Below are 25,032 nucleotides of genomic sequence, written 5' to 3'. Positions count from 1 at the left end.
GGGTTGAAGGAGGAACCACAAACAAACACCACACTTACCATTGCTTCAACTCAAAGAAGCCAAAGAAACATCAAATTCCAACCCGAGCAGCCAATGAATATACATGTTTGGCGATCGACTACTCCATGACCTCACACAAGTGAGCATAAGCTCCACACCCCTTACCAAGTAATTCAGAAGAACCCGTAGGTTGCAGATCAAGGGACAACACAACTTCAAAACACTAACACTTCACCCACTGAAATCAAAAAGAACGACCGAGGTAAAAAGGCGAGACAAAAGACAACCACAAGAAGTCACCATATGCTCCAAGGAAAAGGGCTTATAAACGGAGACCACAGAGAAGAACCAAACCGCAGACCCGAGAGAAGACACCATCCACACTTGCCGCAAGACCACACGAACTCCCAAGCACTTATGAAGTCTGATTCTCTTATTAGAACCAAGACCTAGACAGAACAAAAGAGAGCTTTTGATGCACTAACGAAAGGGTAGAGCTGGAAAACTAGAACAATGCACCACCATTGACCACCTGAAAACCGACACACTAGGATCGATGGAAGAATTACCACCCCACATCAGAGCCGACTTAACTTGCCACTGCACACCAGAAAACAATTTCGAAACTAGCAAGCCCCCCCCCCCCAAAGCAATCCAGTAGAAACACAGACACACACTTTCACAACAAAGCCTTTCAAGTCTAAATAAAGATAACTTCACCATACTACAAGCATCGAAGAAAAAGGTTGCAAACAGGAGAAAATCAAGACAAGATGAGGCCCAGGAACTTCACCGGTGTTGGACCACTACCAACAGGTCCACGACCACCGCACTGAAGCCAATCACTACCTCAGACTGCCGATTCTCCAATACCATACAAATAATCTCTCTGAAGCCAGATCCGCAACCCAAACCTTCAACATCGCAAAACAAAAGTGAAGATCCGCAAAACTAAGAAGAAAGAAGATCGAAAAATGCTTCTGACGGTGGCAAGAGACGCCAACCGCCGGAGAAACAAAGATGAAGGAAGACGGCGCCTTTTTCTTCAAGAGAGAAAAGGAATATGTTTTTTTTTCGACTTCTGTTCAGTTCAAGAATGAGTAAGTTTTTAATTCAAAATGACACAAGAAATAAAATATAAATTAGATTTAGAGATGGTCTAGAAGAATTTCATCCCTTAGAATGAAAAAGAATTTCTTACAATCAATTGATTAAAAGCTATAAGATTGAGGAGACAAAGTGATACTGAAAGATAATATCATGATCGTTTAAGAATCTCCAACATACAAATGGCACATTTTTCATTGGTTTTGAACTTCAAGAAAGAAAATAAAGTTTGAATAATAGAGCAAAATTGTGTTAAAATGGCTCCATAATCTGAAGAACTTGAATTACTGTATTTAACTTGAAAACTCTGAATTATCCGAAAATTTAACCAATTATCAATTTTACTGTATAATCTGAAATTACCCAAAATTAGAACTGGATTGGGCCCAAATTTTATTAGATATCAATCGGTTCCCAACTTTGCTACTTGAAACAAAAACCAAAATAACTAAACCGATTTTTTGTATTAAATTTGGTTTAATATATTAAAAGCTGTAGTTGCGTTTAACTGAGCAAAAAAATCATAATGCGACAACACAATCGAAATGTCATAGAGGTCAGACTAAGTCTATACAAATCAAATAGCCAAATACAACCTTGAACTACTAACACAATAGAAAGGTTGTTGGAGTATATATTTGACCGGAATCATTAGGCAAAGCATATGCTACACATCCCTTATTCATAATCACTAATGTGCTCTCTCTCTCTACATAAATCTCTTTGATAAAAAAATCTGGTCTAGTTGTGCAAAGACATCTCAGAAAAGATGGAGAGAAAAGACAAAAGTGTGTAGATTATGAGATGAAAAACAAAACCACCACTCTAGTCTAAACTTGAAGAAAAAACTCTCATTTTCTCATCTCTCATCTTCCTGTAGAACTTCCAAGACCTCCCACACAAGGAATAGTTGCACGCACGGATATATCTGTTTCTTTTGTCTTTGCAGGCCCAACAGACGATCCTCCTCCTCCTCCTGTTGTTCCTTTTGACTTCTTCTGCCGCGACTGTTTCTGTCCCACAGGCTGATCATTCTGTTGAGCTAAGTCTAACCCTGAACCTGACTCCGACCCTGAACCCGTGCTCTGCTCTCTCTGTTTACCCGTGCTTCGTCTTGATGGCCTTGTTGAACCTCCTACCCTTGATGGAGACTCTGCAGGTGAGTTGTTTGTGCCTGTGGATGCTTTACGCCTCCCCTTTTTCTTTTGCTTCTCCCGGGGTTTCTTGTTGGAACTTCCTTTTTCCTCAGCCGTTGGAGACTTATAATCATGCATCTTCGGATTCCCATGAAAGATAATGAGTTCATCTACAACCAAAGTATCTATATATGTAGTGTAAGGTAATATTTACCCAGCTTGGGGTCGTAGCAGAGGGCCCTTCCCATCCTATATGAGCAACATGTTTCACATCGGTCGGTTTTCCAATCTGCATCTCTGGTTCCTTATTATCCTCTGCATGCAGCAATTTTTGTAACATTTTCTTAAAATCTGATTTCATGATGACTATACATAGACATGTATTAATACATTGATAAATGAACTCACCGAAGATGCGAGCAATATACCTCAATCCTTTTAATAGACCCTTCATCGATGAGGTCAGCTTCAACTTGCTAATGCATACCTAACTTGCATGTCAAGCAACCAAAAAACTTTTTCATAAAATGTTTTTAAAAGATTCTTCTTATTTTTTTCATACAACTATGTGTTCATGTTATATAAAAGGTTGTGATATGCAGAGGGGAAGATTTGAATTGTTTTAGGGGGATTCCTACTTGAAATGAAAACCCTAAGAAATCGATAAAATGAACTTACATTGTTATGGGAGAAGTTAGGGTTCCTATTACCAAAGGAACGGAATCATATAGATTTCGAAGATGTATAATTCCTGGAAAGGTAACAGAAACATATATAAAAAGATATAAAAAATCAAAAAATAAAAATCTTTGCCTTAGGAAAAAAAATGACAAGAGAAAATTAATTACCGGGCTACAAACTTGTAAAACGATATATCTTTCCAAAATTTTTGTGCAGAAAATCAAAAGGCTTGTCTCTACTTTTGTTATTTTCTTGGTTCGTATTCTCTTATGGGTCGCGACTAGAAGAGAAAGGTAACGTAATGAAAAGGAAATAGCAAGATGTGTCCTCTTTCTTTGAGAACAAGGAGTTTTTTTCTCTTTCCTGTCTATTTCTACATATGGCTAATAAACACATGGCCGATGCTTATTGGATGAAGAAGTTGTAAGTCAATGGATAACCAGAAGATTTTCCCTTATTTTGTGGTTTCTATATAAAGGTTCTCTGATAGGAGTTCAAGGTTTGAAAAATTAATGTTTATGTTGGCTTAACTTCTAGCATGAGATACCCAGTGCCGGCTCTAGGGGGTGGCAAACATGGCATATGCCATAGGTCCATCTTAAAAATAACTAAATTTAATGATAAAATAGGTCTATATTTATGTTTGTTTGGGTCTATAATATTATGCTTAACTAACTATAACACAGAAAAAAAATTTGTCCATAGGTCCAATATAGTTTTAAGCCGGCACTGGAGATACCGTGGAAAAAAGTGATAATATTAAAGGAAGGAAATTATATGTAGAAATGTAAAAATGTTTACATGCTAGATTTCATTATTTTGTTTCATTGTAATATCTCAAACAATCAGTATTTAGGTGGAAGTCTCGATCAACTTTTTTTGACGAAAAGTTTCTATCAACTTTTTTTTTTGTAAATGAAGTTTCGATCAACTTCCTAGATCTTAGTAAGCTTTCCCTAATAACCAATAACCGTATATCCCGCGTTTGCCAGTAAAAACGACCTAAGTAGCCCTGGACGTAAATAACCGTAACCGAGATCCATACTCTTTCTTTTTTTTTTGTCATTGAAGGATGTGATTTCAGAGTTTACGGTTCTTTTTTTTTTTTTTTTTTTTTTTTTTACGGGTTGATACCCAACACCAAACATATAACTAAAAAAACAAACAATTTAGAAACCAGTAGGCCCCTAAGAAACACCAAAAAAGGAAAGTAAGAGCATGCCTTGAAACTTAAGAAAGAGTTTTAGCTTGCTATGACATGAAGTAGAGCAGAGAATCATCATAATGCAGCCTCCCTGGCCAGAAGCTGAGACAACCATCTCGGACCCCCAGTAGCAATGTACGATTGAGAGCGCTGGTCTCTTGTGACACTATCTGCAATTGCCGATGCTGCCATATTACAAGAGTCCTGTGCTAATCGATCTTAGGAACAGAGTGAATGTTAGTGAGGACCGCATAGCACAAAGAATAAGAAGTAGGAAACTCCAAAGGACTAGCAAGAGCCGTTGCGGCTTCAGGTGATCCATACTCTTTCTAATATTGACATTTTACAAATAATCAATTTTTATCAAATTTTTAGTATAAAAAATTATTAGTTACCATATATATTTTAACTACACTGGATGGCTCATTAGTTTTTATTTAAGAAAATAAGGAAGAATTTTTTTAGATTACTAAATTAATTTTATAGTTAATTTATAAAGTCTAATATGTTTAGATGAAAAAGCTATTTTTCTATAGAATTTAAAAATCATTCTAGAGACGACACATGCCATATCTCACATATTGTAATGATTTTCAATTAATATATATTACGATATATACTATTACTATTCATAAAACCAAATACAAATTTGATAATTGAATGTATATACAAAACCAAAGACATACAAATATAATTTTATGCTGTCGGTTTATAAATAGATGTCAACCTTTTTATGCATATAAATGAAATTATAGTCATGTAAAATAAAACTCTAGCCACAGCAAGAAATTAGCCGAGTAAGCAAATGATAACCGGGTGTGGTGTCTATGAAATGGGCTGGTTTTAGAGTGCCCGTTTTTATTAATATGATTTTTTAATTTATCTTAATAATGAAGAATCAAGAAAAAAGATACACAAATTGTTATCAGTCTTTATTATTCAAAATCATTATCAAATATGTTTTAATAATACTGGGTCATTTCATATCTTTTATTTAAGATAATAAAGAATGATTTTTTACATTAAAGAACAAATTTTATAGTTAATTTAATAAAAATATAGAATACATCTAGATAGATCAATATATTCTCTAAGAATTCTAAAAATTACTGTACTACTGTGCCACATGGTATAGTTCAAATGTTATAGTATTTCTCAGATAATTTATAATGGATACTTGGATATAAGGGTATATAAATAATTAATCAAAATTTTAATTTATTTAATCTATTTAGATTTAAATGTTATACAATAATTTTGATATGATAATTGATTTATTAAGATAAAAAATCAATAAGATTTAAGCACTACTGGGAACTATAGTTTTATATATATATTTATGAGATAAATGAATTGTTCATTTTAACTTAATTCTACTTAATTTAAATAAATAAAATTAAAATAAATATTTTTAAGTCAAACAAAAATGAATAATAAATAATTACTTATAATTATAATATTATTTTATTTTAAGTCGATAAAAATAACATTTATATTTGTATCTATATATAAATTATTTTGAAAGGTTTATTTATGAGCAGTAAACCAACTAATGGTGGAAATTTCTTTGGTCTGATGGTTTGACCAATGGTTCATTAATCTTCCTATGTTAGGAGGTTTAGGTTTCAATCCCTAGGAAAAGCGAATTATCCAAAATATTGGAGATTTAGTTTACAATAGATTTTCAGTATGCCGCAAAGAGTACCCGTCAAATATAGATATCATAAAAGAGCTCAGGATAATGCAAGCAAATTATCCCAAATATTGGAGATTTAGCTTTAAGTAGATTTTCGGTACGCTACAAGAAGCACCCGTCATGTATAGATCTCATAAATGAGCTCAGAATGATGTAGTTAAACGGAAATCTTTATAAAACACATGTGACACGTAGAACTGTTAACTATGTAGAACTATTAACCATGTAATATTTTTCATAGTTTGTAATAACATAATTAATCTAGGACAAACTCAATATAACCAAGGATCCTTGGGCAAAAATATTTCTAGGTCCGTAAGATTAGCTAGTTTTATAACTAAGAACTTCCGACTCAAGCATCACAGCATACACACGTTTCTATTTGGTATTTTATAACTAGAGACGTAGGAATGACATGGTTTTATGTAGGCATGGGCATAAAATCCGGAATCCGAAATCCGAACCGAACAAGAACCAAACAATCCGACCCGTTATCCGACCCGAAATGTAAAAATATCTGAACGGGTCTTGTAGGGTGGTAGAAAAAATATCCGAACCCGAAATGTTGTTAAACGAACCCGAACGGGTAACCCGAAAAATCTAAAACTAATAGTTAATATAAATATTTTGAAATATATATATATGTATTTTAGTTGTTAAATTTAATATTCGTGGTAATATGATATATAATAATAAATATTAAAAATATTTTAAGTACACAAGTAGTTATAAATAAGTAATTTATAATTGTTCATTGGAATAACAAGTCTACTCTCTATAATATAATGTACATTGTTTACAAATAATATTTATTTTCATGTTTGAGTTAATATTTTATTGTTATTTTAGCAATTTTATGTGTGATAGATTAATTTTTATTAATTTAGTTGTTTTTCTTTATGTTTCTTTAAGTTTTTGTTTTTTACTTTGGTTACATCCGAACCGATATAACCCGAACCCGAACGATATATGGTTACTTTATGGATTTTAGGACGCAATATATTTTTTAACCGAATCCGAAATGTTATTATCCGAACTCGACCCGTACTAATGAAAATTTACTATAGGACCTAGGAGCGTAAACCCAAAAATCCGAAAATCCGAAAAACCCGATCTGAACGCCAACGGGTACCCTAACATCGAGGCCTAGTTTTATGCTGTCCAAATCGAACCAAATGTGCTAGTTTTAAGAATCAAGACCCCTAGTATTATTATAATTAGACTAGACCCCTATTAAGCCGCCACTGTTACCATATTTCAACTGATTCAAAGTGTCCTACATAAAAGATTCAAAGACAACTTAACCAAGATTCAGAATTCAAGATAAGATACAAAAACAACACAAAAACGATTAAAGTTCTTTCCTTATGATTCACTCAAGCATCTCTGCTTTCACCAGTTACAAACTCCAAATAAAGAACTTTGTTTTCGTCATCTTCATAACTCAAGAACGTTTGCCGATTCCCAGAATCTTCTTGGAGATGTTGAATTGATGCCTTGTACAGTAGAGACCACATTCTTATACTAGTCAGTGAATGTAAAACCTTCATAGCCTTAAGCTGACTACAACTAAAATCTGGGTGGTTCTCAATCAGCTGATTCCTGTGGGAAAGTATCTCATGAAGACGTGATTGGCTATTGTCCTTAATCACTTGTGCTACAGCTAGGAAAGTAGAGACAATTATAACATAGACACATCACTATCAATTTATCAAATATAACCAGTTCCAGATAAATCAAGATGAAATATATACCTCTAGTTGTCCTTTGCATCTTACTACGAGGATTAACTCCATAAAGTTGCTGGACCGCAGCATACATTGTTTCCTCATCATGTAAAATCAAAACCGTGTCATCATCATCCTCAGTTAATAATTTGAATATATCCATTGTCTTCTCACTTGTGATTTCTTACTTTGTAGCAGAAGAGAAACCTAACCAAAAACACAATATGACAGGTCGGTCGCTATCAAATTTTGATCAGCTTCGGATTAATCAAGATGAAATTCATACACTAACAAATGACAGAAACAATATCGCTGATGAAGATCAAGAACCCATGATGATGATGATAAGTACCTCTGTAGCTGTTGTGGAAGAAGATAGTCAAGATGGTTCGAGCTCGGTTCCTTCCGCTCTCACTTTAACCTGAAGATCCTTCGCCGTGGAATCGAGACGAACATTTAGGGGTTCGAAAAATGTGGCGTAGATACGGGGCGGAGCAATAGCTGGATGGACCCATACACCGAAATTGATTCACTTTAATTTTTTGTTTGTTAAATAGCAGACCAATTGCTTCAAAAAATCATGTTATAATATCGATATTTAAATGTTCATTTGTTTAATTTATGTATAAAATTTCCTTATAAATATAATTCATAGATTAGTTTAAAATCAATAATTTCGTATCTAAATTATATTCTAAGACTTTAACTATTTTAATATGTTTTCTGTAAGTGTTGTATCTCTTGAATTTATCTGGCATATAAACAAAACTGAAAGATAGATAGATTTGAAAATTATGACACATTGTTTTGTTATGAAATATTTTCTTTAAAAAAATTAATGTAATAATATATGTTTATACTAACATACAAATTTATAAACAACTACTATAAAATTGTCTATACAATTAAAAATCATCAAATGACAGATAATTTATGTAACATTTTTTTGATTAATTTAATATCCAACTACAATTACAATTCAATCACTCTTAATTCGAAAATATATTCCGTTACAAATTAAGAAAGGGACAATGGGTCCAATATCCCCAAGTGAAGCCCAAATTCGCCAAATACCCAAAAAAGAATTAAACCCAAAAGTGACTAACCTTTCGTGCCTGCAGAGACGATATTGCCCCTTCTTTATCGAAACCAGAAGCGGCGGTAGTACGAGGCGTGTGTGTCAGTCTGCAGGAAAATCAGATTTGGTGAGGAGAGATTCAGAAAAGTAAGTCAGACGATGGACGGCGAAGCAGAGGACGATCCCCCAGATAAAGAAGGGACCCGTACACGTAATGATGTTGATTGCTTCGGTAAGTGTTATTTTGGTTGCGTACTGGGTTAAGTGTTTGATACTACGGTTCATAATGGAGAATATAAAACCTTAGCAGGAGGCGAGAGATTAAAGACAGAAACATAGAGAAAACGAAAACTGTGATTTTGAGTTTGGAGGTTAGTAACTCGGGTGACAGTGCACGTTATCTCTTAGGTGGAAGGTAAAAATTTAGATTATACAATTTTTGTTATTTATTTTAGGGTTATTCTCATATAGCTTGAAGAAGTATTGAATTTGTGGTTTGTTTTGCAGGGATCTATGGGTCATCTGGTGAGAGTCGTTGTTGGAGACTGGCGGAAACTTGCTCCAGGGACTTGGAAGTTCAACGCTGATGACACGGAAGTGAAATACGATGTGGTGGTGAGGGAGAATGAAACTTACGAGTCTGTGGTGGAGATGGTGAGGAAAAAATTCGGTGTGCTACCTTACGAACCGGTTGCGTTGACGTACGATTTCCCTCAGTGGATGAAAGCCCCAGGAGCGACCACAACAGCGCCGGTTGACATTGTGGAGGACGGTGATGTGGAGCTCTTCATGGCGATGAGGATGGATTTCGTGGACTTGCAACTGTGCGTGGCTTACGGGGAGCAAGATGTGGGTGAGTACAGAATAATGAGGGAGGAGGAGTTCGGGACGTGTGTGGTACCGCCGAAGCCAATACCTTGGAGAGGTGAGAACTTATCATGTAACCAATCGATTAAAGGAGAAACCTGATCTTATTTAACTTAGCTGTAACTGATTTGTTTAGCGTCCGTATCTGTTAACGGTGAAGTGGTAGTTTAGTAGATAGTTACATGTTATCATCTAACTTATCTGTAACTGATTTGTTTAGCGTACGTATCTGTTACGGTTAAATGGTAGCTTAGGAGATAGTTACCTGTTATCATCTAACTTATATGTAACTGATTTGGTTAGCGGCAAGATCTGTTAACGGTAAAATGGGATCGAAGTTGTTAGTTACCTGTTTTCATTTTTCTTAGCTTTGACAGATTTGTTTGGTGTCTAAGTCCATGTTTATAGACACCTTGACAGTTACCAAAAAGATGTTAATATTGCTGTAACTTATTCGTTAATGGTATTCCGTAACCTTTTAATGTTTTGTTTATCATATTCAGCCATGCGTCCGCGGAAATACATCCAGATAAGCGAGGAACAGCTACTGAGCATATGCAGCAGTGCGCAAATGTCTAAAATCATTCGGGAAGGGGAGACGGTGGTGAGAAACGAGATTGACAAGCCAGAGGTCGAGGGGGGTGGAATCAGATCAGAAACTGACTCGTCTGACGACCAGCCGATACTCTTAACTCGAGGGGGGGAAGAGATAATAAGGCTGACACAGCTGCCAAGTGAGTCGCCAGGAAGGGAGAGCCTGAGCTTAGCAATAGGTAAGGGTTGACAACTCGAGAAGTTTGGTACCCGTTAAGCAAACGGGTAATTGAAACTGTCATTGTGGGTTGATATAATAGTTCTTAGCAGCTATTCCTGGGAATGGGGGTCAAGCAAGGGCTGCGACGGAGAAGGGGAAAGGGAAGGCGACTGAAGCAGCTGGAAATGAGGGACATATCCTGAATCTGAACGTGGGGACCGGTTCGGCAAGTGGAGGTGAAGGAAGGGCTTCTCCTGAGAGGTCTTTCAGTGCTGATGATGACAGAGAGTTCTTTGGTAAGATGTCTGTTAATGTGTTAAGTAAATATATAACTATCATTTAACACGTTAGCTGCTAATTAAAATATTTGGTGACACGTTAAGTAAATATGTGAATATCAGGTAACACGTTTTTGTGTGTAATGCAGATGAGAGGATTAGGACCAAGAATGATCAGCTCTTTGTTGGTCAGGTGTTTATCAACAGAGACGAGTTCAAGACACACATGTCGCTCTATGCGTTGTCCAACAAGTTTCGTTATTTTGTGAAGAAGTCGGAACCCGGTAAGGTGGTGCTGGAATGCAGCGGACTTAGCTGTTCATGGAGAGTTTATGCCGCTAAGATACCTGGGTGCCCGAGATTTGAAATCAAGACCATGGAGGACAGGCACAACTGCACGGTGGATGAGAGGGGCCAATTTAGGAAGCATGCGACTTCGTCGGTTGTGGGGGGAATAATGAGGAAGAAATACGTGGGCACAGGGAGTGGCCCACGTCCCGGAGCCCTAATGGAGATGATGAGGACAGACCATGATGTCCCAATTTCATACTGGACTGCTTGGAAGTCAAGAGAGATCGCTATGGAGAATGGGCGGGGGAACGCTGAAGAAGCGTACACTACTTTACCTTCATTCCTGCAACAGCTGGCGATTGCAAATCCTGGGACGCTAGTAGCGTTGGAGACGAGCCAAGGTTATGGAGGTGTCCATCGCTTCAAGTACCTGTTCCTGGCGTTTGGAGCTAGCATCCAGGGATTACCCTTCATGAGGAAGGTGATAATCATTGATGGGACCCACCTCAAAGGGAAGTTCGCGGGAACTCTCCTAACAGCAAGTGCGCAGGATGGGAACTACCAAATCTTCCCAATCGCTTTTGGGGTGGTGGACAGTGAGAATGACCTATCCTGGTCATGGTTTTTCAACAAGCTACTTGCAGTAGTGCCGGATGCTGAGGATATAGTTTTCGTCTCAGACAGACACACTGCTATCTACTCAGGGCTAAGAAGGGTAAACATGTTTTGTACATGATGTTAATATATACGTTAGCTGTTAATTTTTTGGTTGTGGGGTAACATTGGATTGATCGCGTATACTATTTGTTTAAGTCAAACTGTTCTTGGTACCCGTTATTGTGTATTGTCGGCTTTACGTATCTAACGTGTTGAAAACCGTCGTGCAGATTTACCCTATGGCCAAGCATTGTGCTTGCTTGCTGCACCTACAAAGAAACGTGCAAACCATCTTCAAGAAGAAGCATTTGCTGTACCTGTTGGGGAAGGCAGCAAGAGCGTACAAGATTGAAGATTTCTACATGCACTTCAATGAGATAAAGGTGGTTGATATCGCATGTGCAGACTATCTGATCAGGATTGGTATTGAACACTGGGCTAGGTCGCAATCAGAGGGGGCAAGATATAATATAATGACAAGTAACCTAGCAGAGTCACTAAATGCCGCTCTTTCTGAAGCTAGGGAGTACCCAATTGTTCCGCTGCTTGGATACATCAGGACCATGATGATGGGATGGTTCGCGACTAGGAGGGAAGCTGCAGCTAAAAACGTGGGGGCTATTACTCCAAAGGTGGCTGAGATTCTGTCTAAAAACTTCTCAGACTCAACAGGCTATGCGGTTAAGGTCATCATAGACAATGAGTTTGAAGTTGTGGATGGGAATGGAATGTATTTCCGTGTGGACCTAGACAGAAAGACATGCTCTTGCAAGGAATATGACGCGCTGGCAATCCCTTGCAAACATGCAGTGGCGGCTGCTATACACGCAAGGCAGTCAGTGGAGAGTAAGGTGGATGTGTTTTACAGCAACAATTATTGGGCGTCTGCGTACAGTGGGAGCATCAACCCAGCGGAGCAGACAAATGTTTCGGCCTATAGGTTTGGTGTGAATGGGGAGAACGGACACCTACGCCCCCCAGCAACGAGGCGCCCACCAGGAAGGCCGAGGAAGGCAAGGATTCCATCAAGGGGTGAATTTTCGGTAAGTGGCATCTGAATTGGAAAAAATGTTTTGTAAAGCTTATGTGGTTAACTAGTTGTACAACATAACTTAACATGTGGATGATACAGGTTTACAAGAAGCGCCGCACATGCAGCCGGTGTGGTGGAAGTGACCACAATCGTGTCACCTGCAAAATACCGATATGAAGTCACTTATAGAGACTATGTATGTAGGGGTTGAGTGGAGAAGTGTTCCTTTTGTAATGGTCAGATCTGGGGCCACCATCTTTTGTTATCATGTATTAAAACTATGTTCCCCTAAGCAGTCATCTTTTTCACACATGTGTGTGTGGGAATGATGGTCTGAATAAGGACTCCCCCATTCTATGTATGAAATTATTTGCTTCCGTTTACTTCTGCTACTATTTGATATTTTCATCTTAAGGTAACTTAATATCTATCCACCGTCGAGGAAAAAAGAGCCTGCAACTAGAGTGTTGACCATTAATAGGTGAATTATACAGATTAACACTTGTTAATGTTACAGATGTAAGTAAGATGTTAAGTGATAATTATACATGTTATGAATTAGATAGTAGGTAGGTAATAATTGGATGGTTATCATGAAATAATAGTAATGTAATGCTAAGAATAAGAGTGTGCCAAATAGAAAATAACCTTAACGGACAAGTTTTCATTATGTTAGTAAACAAGTTTGTGAATTTTTTTAGATGGCAGTTAGTAATTTAGCAGATAAATAACCAGGTAACAGTAAACAATAGTGTGTTGGCTGTTAATCAGTAGAAAATAGTGTGTTGGATTTTAGTTAAAAATAGTGTTGGCTGTTAAAAAATGGATACCCTAAAAAAAGTGTATAGACTGTAAGAAATATAAAGTAATAGAAACGGGTAAGTTTACAGTATGTTAGTATACATGGTTGCGGATTGTGGTATTGATAACATCTAATAATGCAAATTATTTGATTCCCATGTTAGCGGTTAAAAATAGATGTTCACAGTTAAGGTCTGATCTTAGTAATTAGTTATTAAAGAAAGGTGGTAATTGGTTGATTATTCCTGTAATTGGTTGATCTTAGCAGTTAAAACGTGATCATTAAACAACCCCAATACAATTTGGGGGAAAATCATGAGAAGATGTTTTCTCGGTTTAGATGCTAACCGTAGCCTTAATCGTTTAAAAAAACAGATAATAGTATTGTCAAAGACAGGAAAAAAAATAAGCAAACCAAGGTAAAAAATATCGTCACAACCCATCAAGTCTGTCAAATAGGATAACCAAGCACTTAAACCCAAATCTCATCAAAGAGTTTGACTGTCAGTTGCTTGGCGGCTTCAGGAAGGAGGCGAGGAGTGATTGCCTTGCATCCACCAAGGCCATCGCTAGCGTGGGCTTCGATGAACAAAACAGTCATGACTGCTGCATCGGTCGGACTGGACACTTGAGGTATCCCCTTGCACCTGGAGACTGTAAAAGCCTTGACGGGAGCATTGGATTCAAGATAACCATACTGCTTCAGTACGTATGGGATAAGGTTGGCGATAGGGGTAAGCTCCTTCTTCAGCATGCTGTCAGTGCGAAGGGATGTGTTGCAGTCAAGGACGTGTATGGTGTAGGATTTGATATCAATGCAAACTCCAACCCAATGTTGTCTGTCCATGTTGAACGGGAAATATAACCTCTCCGGGGACTTCACCAGTGGATTGAGCAGGGGGACATCGGTGAATTTGAGCTTGTGACGGTCTTTCACTGCTGTCTTGACAAAACGGAAGTGGTGCTTCATTAAAGAAGCTGGAAAACTGGTGTCGTGTATCGAAACTTTGGGACTAAACGCTGGTCCACTAGCGACAACGCCAATGAGGGCGTCGACAACCTATAATCATTGTCGTAGGTTAGAAACCAAGTGGGGAAATAAAGGAAAAAGGTAGAATGTTATATCATACACCGGTGGGCAGAACGTTCTTGCGATAAGCGATGTCACAAAACTCGGCTGATGTCAATGAATACCCATTGTGGAAAGAAAGGCCCCTATAAACGAAATTATAACAGTTACTAACTTAATTAAGTGATAAAATATGAGTTAATATATATAGGGTGAGTTACTTACGGTACTTCACTCAACGTCTGTTCGATCTGGTCAAATCGTTGGTCGAGATCAGGGATTATGGATAGACCGCCGGTTACTTTGGGATCACATTTGTAGTCTTGAAGACCAACTGGGACCAACTTTGGGCGTTTGCTCTTTCGCTGCTCAACCACCTCTTCGGGTTGTTGCGTCTCTTCAACAACGGGTCCATCCTCCTGCGATAGTCCGAGTGAGAAAGACGGCATTTCGAGAAGATAACAGTAAGGTATATGAATCTGATTCCATGCTTTGATATGTCAGCAAATAGAGAGCTCCCTAAAAAGAAATACACCAAAATATAGTTGGGGCGAAGTGTTTACCTCCTCATTCAAGGCCTCATTCAAGGCCTCATGCTCCTTTCTCTCCTGCGTTATGTGTTCTGCAACTAAGGCTGGGCAGGGCTGAAACAGTAGAGGCATGGTGAGTGTTTCACATCCTATTCGCCGTTATTTATATCGGTAAGATTTTGTCTACAAAGATAAGATAAAGACCAACCTTCTTGCACTCGACGTTAACGGTTAAGAGATTCTCATCCTGGACATATATATTGAGATCAGTTATGGGAAAATAATACTCTTAGAGGTAAACGAGGTTAGTTACCTTTTCTAATTTGTCACCGCCTCCAGACCTCTCGGGTTCTTCCACAAGTATCTCATGTGTCTCTTCTGCAAGTAAGGGTTGGCCAGCCTGCAGACATGCAGACATGGTAAGTTTTGGTCGTCCTAATAGGTATTTTTAAAGGCTAATCTACAATTATTAGCGGTTAACTAAGGCAATTGGCTGTTACAAAAAATATTACCTGCTTACTCTGGTCAGACTCAGACCCATCTCCTTCTTCAGGAAGTTCCCCACCTAAGGATTGGCCAGTCTACATACATGAATACATCATAAGTTCTACAAATCCGAGTGTATTATTTTTGATGCAGTAAGCGCCAAGTTAACAGATAGCATGTGAATTTGAGCGTTAAGTCAGTATTTACCGGTGACTTAATGTCAGGCTCCTTCCCATCTCCATCATTCCCCTCTTCTTCAACTGGGGGGTCATCACACTGAAAATAAAAAATTGGAGATGATTAGCATATGAAAAAACGACACCTATAAATGAACAATTAAAGTATGTTGTAATGTTACATGGTAACTGTTAAGTTTAGCTGATAAAAAAAAGTTACCAGTTTCTGGTTGTCAGGCTCCTCTAAATGTTCCTCTGTGTCAACAGCCAAGTGTTGAGAGACGTCGGCGTCTGGGCATGCAGAGAGAGGAACTTCCGGTACAAGGTTCAGATCACGAAGGACATCGTCGATTTGGCGTTCAGCAGCTTCAGCGGGGGTAATGTGCTGAGGCAGAGGTGATATGGTGGCGGACACAGGGCAATGGGTGCTGCCGGAGACATGAACAAGGCCTATTGTCGTCTCTTTAGAGATGTTCTCCACGGGAGAAACATGGAGCGTACGGGGGTCTCCAATGAAACAAGTTACAGCCTGAATTATTGCTGCTTGCATGTCCTTCATACAACGAGCTGTAGCATCACCAATCTTCTGGTCAGTGTCCTTGAGGCATTGAGTAATGGTGGACTGGATGAAAGCGCCTAGACGAGATTGACTGTTTGGTGAAAAGAGCTTCTCCAGCTTGGCATCAAGGGCCTGATAAATGCGGTCCTCCAGTAAGGAAATGTCATCAACGAAATCAGAGGGCGAAGGTCTAGTATCCTCGCATTCAGCCTCCTCCCCAACGGGGGCCTTGTCCTTTCTTTTTTTCTCCTTCATCTTCTTCTCTCGCTTTTCATTTTTTTCTTTATCCTTCAGCCTTATACGTGAGAGATCATTGGCGTTTAGACCACCACTAAACATTTCCTTCCTAAAAAAGAAACCAAGGGTGATCAAACGGACCATGTTGTCAACCGCCGGATCTTCTAACTCATCGACCCATGAAAAGTCCAGACCATTTGACCAACCTTCGTAGGGATCATCTAAAATATTCTTGACAAGAACCTGCATTGACGCGAAATAGAGGAATGTAGGTGTTAAGATCGGTGAGAGAAGGGTCAGAAAAATGCCCAGCACAAGGATGACATATAACCTAGCTGTTATCGACCAATGTTGGTAGTTAACGGGTACATAAAGATTTGATAAACAAGGAACCCCACAAGTACAAAGCCCTAACTTTAGAATTGAAACAACCAAGGATAAAGCATCTAACAACAAACTAAGTATATATTTACTATTTACGGTTAACAAATGATATAACAACTACCAGAAAATGGTACACACGGTACAGTATATTAGCATAAACTGTTACATGTTAACTGTTAACTATGGCGTTACGTGTAAAATCGAAAAAACAATGCTAACAAACTGCGTGGATTCAAATAAAATTACAGGCTACCGAAGGAGCTATTATGTAGAAGCAATGGTAAAAACGCTTATCCAAGTAAAGTAGAGTAAATGAAAGATTGTTAGCCGTTAAGAATGGAGTTGGGTGTAAAAGCTACCTGACACTCCATATCTGCTGTCTTGGCGTGGCCAGGAATGATAACGTACTTGGTGATGGGACCTGTTTTCTCCTGATCCATCGCGTTGTCATCCTCAGAAGCAGTGGCTTCGTCAGGAGACTCCCCTTCGCTATCAGAGTCCGGAATGACTATTGGTTTGGAAGATTCTGTGATTTCTTCCTTCAACTGAGGGATGGCAGCGATAAGAACTAGTTGAATGGCGTCAACGTATCCACGAATAGCCAAAGATGCTTTCGACAGTGAGAGTGCATCCTTCGAGATAAGAGTTGTGGCGAGCGTTTGGTAAGCAGCTCTGCCCCAGGGAAAGGCAAGAAACTCATTTAAGTCCCGAATGAGTTCAACATGCTCAGGAATGATGCGGGGTGCGTGTGAGGATGGAAATAGAATCGAAGAGGTTATCGCCAAACACGCGAACTTGATCCTCTCATCTCTGGTTTTAACCACCTTGCTCTTCAACATCTCGATGGCTGTCTGGACGGTACAGAATTTCAAAGACCCAAACAGTTCATTCCAGTACAACTTCTGTTTTAACGGGTTACTCCTCTTCTTAGCAGGCTCTGGGATCTTCCCACAATTCAAACCGGTGACGATGGCGAACTCTCGGAGCGACATCCTGATAGGGTTTCCAGCGAACAAAAACCAAATCTCATACTTTTTGTTGACCTTGAGAAGCCTCACCAATATATACTGGCCAAACGCGCCGGAGAAGGTCGGGTAGTCGTCAATTGCGATGATTTTCCCAAAAGTGGAGTTTCGGATAAACTCTAACTCATCGGGTTCTAAGGCGGCGAGGATTGATCTTGTTGTCTTAACCTTGTGGTATGAGTTGATCCGTTCACCCACAGGTTCATCCCCCGCAGCGAACATCCTGGGAGGTAGAAGCTCTTCCTCCATAACTCCTTCCTCGAGAAATTAGGGTTCTGGAAAAGAGAAGGAGACTGATAAAACGGAATTTAGGAGAGATGTGCAGGAAAAAATAGTAGGAATTGATAATAAAAGGGGATGAGTGGTTGGGGGGTGAAGTTAAATGAAACTGTTTGGGGAAACAAACCGTCGGCGTGCAATCACGCTCCTTTGACATAATATCTGGAGAGAGACGAAACAGTGAATTGTCCAATGGTGATGAGGGATGAACCTGACACAACTCTGCATGCGACGCGACTCTAGAGAACGTAGGGATTCACCTACGCAGGGGTATAATCGTCCAACACAATTGGGTTCTTCTTGGAAGGGCATATCGCATGATACACATGTGTTCAGGTGCATAAGCGCCAATTTCTGATTAAGAAAACAAAGTGCAAGTTTTCTTTAAATATGGATATCAAATTGGATTTTAATTTTTTTTGGGCTTAGGCCCATGGCTGTACGCATCCGATTTTTTGAATTTTCAATATATAAAGCTTTGTACAAAGAAATAAAAGAGATCTCGTTCCTCGTGGACATGTCATGAACACCGACCAAAAAAACAGATATCACATTTTCCACAGACTTCCCCAGATTTTGAAGGAGATTTGATTCGCAAGTTTTTATATTAAATGGAGGAAGATAGTACTACCAAATTTAAAAAAAATTCTCCTTGAGTACCACGTTTTTGTTGACCACCAACCAATAAAAAAATATTACATTACAGATTTGGCGACACACGATAAAACTATATATATCTACGGAACAGAGGAGAAAGCAAATACTAAAAGAGCTTACAGTGAAGAAGAGTAAACTAAACAAAACAAAAAATGGAGATATGGCTACTCATCTTGGTCTCTCTCTCGGTATCTCTGCTTCTCCATCTCCTCCTACGCAAACCCTCCTCCCATCCACAGCTACCTCCTGACCCCAACTTCCTCCCCTTTCTCGGAACCATCAGGTGGCTCCCACAAGGCTTAAGTGGTCTCAACACCTATCTCCGCTCCGTCCACCACCGTCTCGGACCAATCATCACCCTCCGTATCAGTTCCCGTCCCGCTATCTTCATCGCAGACGCTTCCCTAGCTCACCAAGCACTCGTCTTAAACGGCGCCGTTTTCGCCGACCGTCCACCCGCGGCTCCAACCAGCAAAATAACTTCCAGCAACCAACACATCATCACTTCGGGGATTTACGGAGCCACGTGGCGGACTCTCCGCCGAAACCTCACGTCCGAGATTCTTAACCCGACGCGGGTGAGATCATACTCCCACGCCCGTCGCTGGGTTCTCGAGATTCTCTCAGATCGAATCCGTAAGCACGGAAGCGAGGAACCGATCGTTGTCGTTGATCATTTCCACTACGCCATGTTCGCGCTTCTTGCTCTCATGTGTTTCGGAGATAAGCTCGATGAGGAACAGATCAAAGAGGTTGGATATGTCCAGAGACGGATGCTTCTCGGCTTCTCTAGATTCAACATCTTGAATCTCTTCCCTAAGCTGACGAAACTAATCTTCAAAAGCAAATGGGAAGAGTTTCTCAAGATCCGGAGAGAGCAAGAAGATGTTTTGCTCCCACTGATTCGTGCTCGGAGGAAGAGAGAAGAAGAAGAAGAAAACAAAGACTACGTGCAATCGTACGTCGACACTCTGCTGGATCTAGAGCTTCCAGATGAGAAGAGGAAGCTAAACGAGAACGAGATCGTCAGCTTATGCTCGGAGTTCCTCAACGGTGGGACCGACACAACGGCCACGACGTTGCAATGGATCATGGCCAATTTGGTGAAAAATCCAGAAATCCAAGAGAGGCTATACCAAGAGATCAAAGGAGTTGCTGGAGAAGAAGGAAAGGAGATCGAGGAAGAGGCGGCACACAAGATGCCGTATCTGAAGGCGGTGGTGTTGGAGGGACTCCGGAGGCATCCTCCGGGGCACATGGTGCTCCCACACAGTGTCACGGAGGACACTGTGTTGGGAGGGTACAAGATACCCAAGAAAGGGACGGTTAATTTTATGGTGGCTGAGATAGGGAGAGATCCAGCGGTTTGGGATGAGCCAATGGAGTTTAGGCCGGAGAGATTCATGGGGGGAGAATCGGTGGATATAACCGGAAGTCGAGGGATCAAGATGATGCCGTTTGGAGCGGGAAGGAGGATCTGTCCAGGAATCGGGCTAGCGATGCTGCACTTGGAGTATTATGTGGCGAATATTGTGAGGGAGTTTGAGTGGAAAGAAGTGGAAGGTTGTGAAGTTGACTTGGCGGAGAAGGTAGAGTTCACCGTCGTTATGAAGCATCCACTTAAGGCTCTTGCTGTGCCCAGGTGAAGTTCATAAACTGGAGTTTACGAGCTTCCCTTAGTTTTTATTTTCCCTAGAAAAAGTGTTTGAATCTGATCTGTCATCCTTTGAGCTTGAGCTCCCCCTCAATCAAAGTTGCAATAAGAGCAACCAAATAAAATTAAATTTGAAACTATCTTCTGGGCGGTAACATATTTTTGGTGGCTAAATAAAAAAGGTTTTATTAAAATCAAATATCATTTAATACTATTAAAAACACATTCAAATAGCATAAAACAAAAAAAAATCCCCAAAAATAGTACACAGAAAAAAAAAACCCCAAAATAACTCATTTAAAGGTCAAATGACAAATACACTCAAATAGTGAGGTTAAGATTAGGTTAGGCAATTATTAGTTATTATTACAATATAATTTTCTCGTTTAATGATTACTCTTTTGGAGATATCCTATTTTTTTACGTTATCAAATTAAGTGCAATTTCTAAAATTTGCACTATAATATTTAAAAAAAAAATTATTTCAATTAATATAAAATATTTATAAATATATTGAGATACCATTTTAAACATTTTAAATTTAGATTTTTATAAAATTAAACACTTGCATTGCATATCACATATTAGCGTTTATTAATTATTATTGGTGTCAAATGGTTGAATGTAATTTGGTTGATTGGAACTTATTCCTGAAGAACTCCCACAACTCTCCACAATTCATTGAATATCAAGAGAATTATTTTCTATGAAGAACTCCCACAATTCTCCAATAATCGCTGTATCAAATCAAATAATGCATCTCTATCTCGGTCATCGTTTTAGCGTCTGGAGAAGGAGGATCATTCATTTCTAGTTCTGTTCTACTAACTTAAAAACATCATTACCATGAACCCAAGTCTTGTTATAGAGCTACGACAATCAATAATGAAGTATACTTGTTTCTTCTGTCTCCGCAGATTAGTTAAATGTTAGCTTCAGACCAAACATTCTCATGCCTTTCAGCTCAGACACGTCATGACAAGTTGAGAAACTATATAAATAGGTTCTGAATATTTGACCAAATGACATCAATAAAAATTAAACAAAGTACTTGTTACAACTTACAAGTTACATATACACAGCCACTATAGATGTTTTAACGAACATATATTATATAAACACATACAATTGGAGAGAGATTCTTTTCTCTCTTCTTCTTCCCATACTCAGAGAGGAGGGTAAACATCTTCCCAAACTTTCCACTTTCTGTGACTCATTTCCGCTTTCCGGAACCGATAGTAAGCAAATCAAAGCTTCTCAGGGCGTCATCACGCCCAAGCCTTGCGGTTGGTTTAGATTCTTGGCCCGGTTGAATCTTTTGGGTACCGCTTGAAAACAGTTTACTTGAACGGTTCTCACTCAGCTCACCTGATGAGCCAGGTCGGCTGCTTGACATCACCGCCCTCACACTCTCGTTTCTTGTCTTTTCAGACACGAGCTGCATATTGCAACAAAACATCACAACACACACTTTTGAAATGATCAACCAAACACTCAGCAAAACAAATCTTTTAAGGCATTCACTTATCATGAACGAGTATAGGTAGAGAAAAGAGGGAAAGGAAAGAAGCTAACCACTTCTTTGGAAGAGCGAATGCCAGGACTGGATACATTACGTCTGGCGAACGCTTCAACCGCACCTGAGAATCTTTCTCGCAGATCCTTCCCCTCTGCGCAAAACAGAAAATCAAAAGCTAACTCCTTAACTCTCTGAGCATATAACATGTGCAGGACATGGAATCAAATTTAAGTATACCTGAAGGCTTTTCACTTTTTTCTGCGGATGGTCCTGGAGGGTCTTGAGCTTGTTTTGGATTTGCCTGGTTGATACAAGACACAAGATAACACAAACATGAGAGTCTATATTTTCTATGAGTTAGTATTTTCACACGTTGACCCAGACAACACTAACCCTTGGTCTATTAGAACTAGAGCCCATCTGAGGATATTTCAAGATTGTCCAATCAAACACATAGTCGAACTGATAACCTGCATGACATAATCCACATGAATATATATATATATATATATATTGAAGGATAGTGAAGGAGAAGCAGAGCAGTAGAGGTTGTCTAACCTTCACGAATGAAAAGGTCCCTGAAGAGTCTTTTCAAGTAAGAATAATCTGGTTTGTCCTCAAACCTCAATGATCGGCAGTAATGGAAATACGATGTGAACTCCGAGGGAAATGACTTGCAAAGAAGCTGGAATAACCGAAAATGATGTTTAGTGAAAAGTTACACAAAGCTAAATAGAGTATTATAGATAAATGAGGTACCTCAACTGGAGTAAGCATCTTCCTTTCACTAATCTTGTCATATTTCTGTTTCTTGGTACCAGCTTTCAGACCTTGCCATGGTAGACTGTGACAAACAAGACAGTTTTAAAAGAGATTTTCGATGTCACTATAAATGCACAAACCAAGATTAGTTTCCTCCTTACCTTCCTCGTAGAAAATACATGAGCACATAACCAAGCGACTCAAGGTCATCTCTTCTACTTTGCTCTACATTGAACGAAAAAAAGAGTTATCTAACATATAGTGATCCAAGTGCAATGAAGTGGTGTGACATACAGTACAAAAAGCACTCACCAATCCCAAGGTGTGTGTTGACACTTGCATACCGAGCGGTTCCGGTTAGGTTCTTATTCTCCCTGTGTAAATTACAAATCAACTCTTATAAAGCAAAAAGAAGAAGAAGAGTGCATGAAGGAAGAAATAAATATTTGGCAAGGAAACATTGATAGATCCAACACCTGTATGGTATATGTTTATGTGTCTGAAGATCTCTGTACTTTTTAGCAAGCCCATAATCGATGATATACACCTGAGGTTGAATCTAATCTGTTAAGATCACTTATATGATAATAATACATTCAACAATAAAGCCTACCTGGTTTGCTTTGCGACCGAGACCCATCAAAAAGTTGTCTGGTTTAATATCACGGTGAAGAAATCCTCTAATGTGCATGTATTCAACTCTGTTTATCTGGAAGTCAATTACACAGAAGAGTTTAGTAAATGATCTCATCATGAAATCAAAGGGAGGGGGAGGGGCGGGAACTTACTAACTGATCAGCAAGCATAAGAACAGTTTTCAAGGAAAAAGAGCGAGTGCAGTAGTTGAACAAGTCCTCTAAGCTGGGACCAAGAAGGTCAATTGCCATGCAGTTGTATTCACCTTCCACACCGTACCATTTGAGATGAGGAATACCACCTGCTCAATCAAAGAAAGCAAAAAACAACTCAGAGACCACTGAAACAGAGAAATGAGGGTGAGATATGAGAAAAGAGAAAAGAGAAACTCACTCCCTCCTTGAAGAAGCATGTATACTTTTGATTCATAGTGTAGCTGAGGATGCTTCGTTTTCACAGGTTCCTAGCAACAATTAAAAAATAAATAGTAAGAAATGTGGCTTATTTACAAGATCAGAGCAGAGGAAGAAAAACCAAAACAAAGAATTAAATAAGAATCTGAAAGGGAGAAACAATGAACCATTAGTCTGAAGCTGCAGATTTTGATGTCCAATAAAAACTAGTCTAAATAAAAACTTGAGAATATATAAATATAGTATCAAAACTACTACTACTACTAGTCTACTAGTGTTGATTGTTGATTTTCTTCTTCACCTTTATTATACTCTTTTTTTTACAAGATTCACAAAACTAAACACCTCTAAATACTGACTTTTACAAATCATTTTTAAAGATTCAGTATGAAAATTGAACAACTTTATAAAATTATTTTACTCAGCACATTTCCAGGTACCTATAGATGACCATCAAAAACTATTACATGTGTTTCTTGTACTAATACTACCCAAAAAAAAGATGTAAAAATAAAACAAGAAAAAATGAGGATATGAGACAAATGGGATTTTCATTACACATACCAGCTTAACAGCAACTTCTTCTCCTGTTTGGACATTACTCCCTTGAAAATTCAATCAGAAAAAAACTAAAGTCAGTTTACTAATAAACAAAAACAAAGTAAAAGGTGACTATCTTGTGAAGTGAATCATTATTACTCATTAAGCATACATACCTATATAAATTTCACCAAATGAACCACTACCGATCTTCCTACTCAACTTGAATTTGCCGCCGATGACATGCTCCATCCTTCTCTTTTCCGATTAACACTTTCTGGAGAGAGAGTGTGGAGTGGGATCTAAAGAATACCGATTTTTTCTCAGGAGATTGTTACAAGAAAAGAAAGATAAAAAGAAAAGTGGAAGGCGATGACCGACGAGGAGGAGCAAGAAAGATGAAAGAAGACGGCTTTCACATATTTATATCGTCTCTATAGGACTCTTATCTTCTTCTTTACTTTTTATTTTTAATTAATAAATGTTTTTGTCACGGGAAAGGCGAAATAAACGAGTCTTTATTTTAATTAATTAAGTTTTTAGCACACTAATGACGAATACCTTAAGTTGTTTTTTTTTTTACAAAAATATTACACTTACGCATCACATGTGAAATTACCATTTCAGAAAATACAGTAGATTGATACCGTATAATTTAACTTAGAATTTTTTTTATTTGACAAAATATCATTCTATAATTTTAATGCAATTTATATTTACTTTCATCTCAATATTAATTTTAAAATACATTGATTTTATAAATATATTCATTTATATAAAATATTATTGATTAATA

At 38.5% G+C, this 25,032-nt stretch overlaps 5 protein-coding genes across 6 annotated transcripts; 1 reads left to right on the top strand and 4 right to left on the bottom strand.

Moving 5' to 3' along the window:
* Positions 1–1,729: 1,729 nt before the first annotated feature.
* On the bottom strand, positions 1,730–4,320 carry LOC108810912 (CRIB domain-containing protein RIC5-like). Its single transcript, XM_018582982.2, is given in 4 exon segments — positions 1,730–2,381; positions 2,458–2,558; positions 2,652–2,758; positions 4,241–4,320. Coding segments are annotated over 4 exon segments (696 nt in total). The 3' UTR covers positions 1,730–1,973.
* Positions 4,321–7,086: 2,766 nt separating this feature from the next.
* LOC108810549 (uncharacterized) lies at positions 7,087–8,086 on the bottom strand. 2 transcript variants are annotated; one of them, XM_056987559.1, is made up of 3 exons: positions 7,904–8,086; positions 7,579–7,758; positions 7,087–7,481 (listed from the first exon to the last, which is right to left on the bottom strand). In XM_056987559.1, exons 2-3 carry the CDS (start codon positions 7,712–7,714, stop codon positions 7,201–7,203), a joined length of 417 nt encoding a protein of 138 aa, XP_056843539.1. In that variant the 5' UTR covers positions 7,715–7,758; positions 7,904–8,086; the 3' UTR covers positions 7,087–7,200. The 2 variants fall into 2 exon arrangements, with proteins under 2 accessions (XP_056843539.1, XP_018438156.1); XM_018582654.2 differs by having other exon boundaries at positions 7,087–7,487; positions 7,904–8,082.
* An 8,988-nt stretch (positions 8,087–17,074) lies between these two features.
* Positions 17,075–18,025, bottom strand: LOC108807745 (uncharacterized). The gene has a single exon (XM_018579992.1). The coding sequence runs from the start codon at positions 18,023–18,025 to the stop codon at positions 17,075–17,077; it is 951 nt and encodes a 316-aa protein (XP_018435494.1).
* An 814-nt stretch (positions 18,026–18,839) lies between these two features.
* Positions 18,840–20,506, top strand: LOC108810323 (cytochrome P450 89A2-like). The gene has a single exon (XM_018582442.2). It carries the CDS (start codon positions 18,865–18,867, stop codon positions 20,356–20,358), a length of 1,494 nt encoding a protein of 497 aa, XP_018437944.1. The 5' UTR covers positions 18,840–18,864; the 3' UTR covers positions 20,359–20,506.
* Positions 20,507–21,377: 871 nt separating this feature from the next.
* On the bottom strand, positions 21,378–24,640 carry LOC108806328 (casein kinase 1-like protein 10). The gene is made up of 14 exons (XM_018578414.2): positions 24,413–24,640; positions 24,261–24,301; positions 23,677–23,746; positions 23,436–23,584; positions 23,261–23,356; positions 23,124–23,194; positions 22,960–23,021; positions 22,809–22,872; positions 22,645–22,729; positions 22,444–22,570; positions 22,279–22,355; positions 22,123–22,186; positions 21,942–22,036; positions 21,378–21,804 (listed from the first exon to the last, which is right to left on the bottom strand). The coding sequence occupies exons 1-14, from the start codon at positions 24,486–24,488 to the stop codon at positions 21,580–21,582; spliced, it is 1,302 nt and encodes a 433-aa protein (XP_018433916.1). The 5' UTR covers positions 24,489–24,640; the 3' UTR covers positions 21,378–21,579.
* Positions 24,641–25,032: the final 392 nt, after the last annotated feature.

Source organism: Raphanus sativus, chromosome 6 (genome assembly GCF_000801105.2).
Source record: "Raphanus sativus cultivar WK10039 chromosome 6, ASM80110v3, whole genome shotgun sequence".
Lineage (NCBI taxonomy): Eukaryota > Viridiplantae > Streptophyta > Magnoliopsida > Brassicales > Brassicaceae > Raphanus > Raphanus sativus.
Note: the sequence above shows the minus strand (reverse complement) of the source record. Positions and strands in the feature narration are given on the sequence as shown.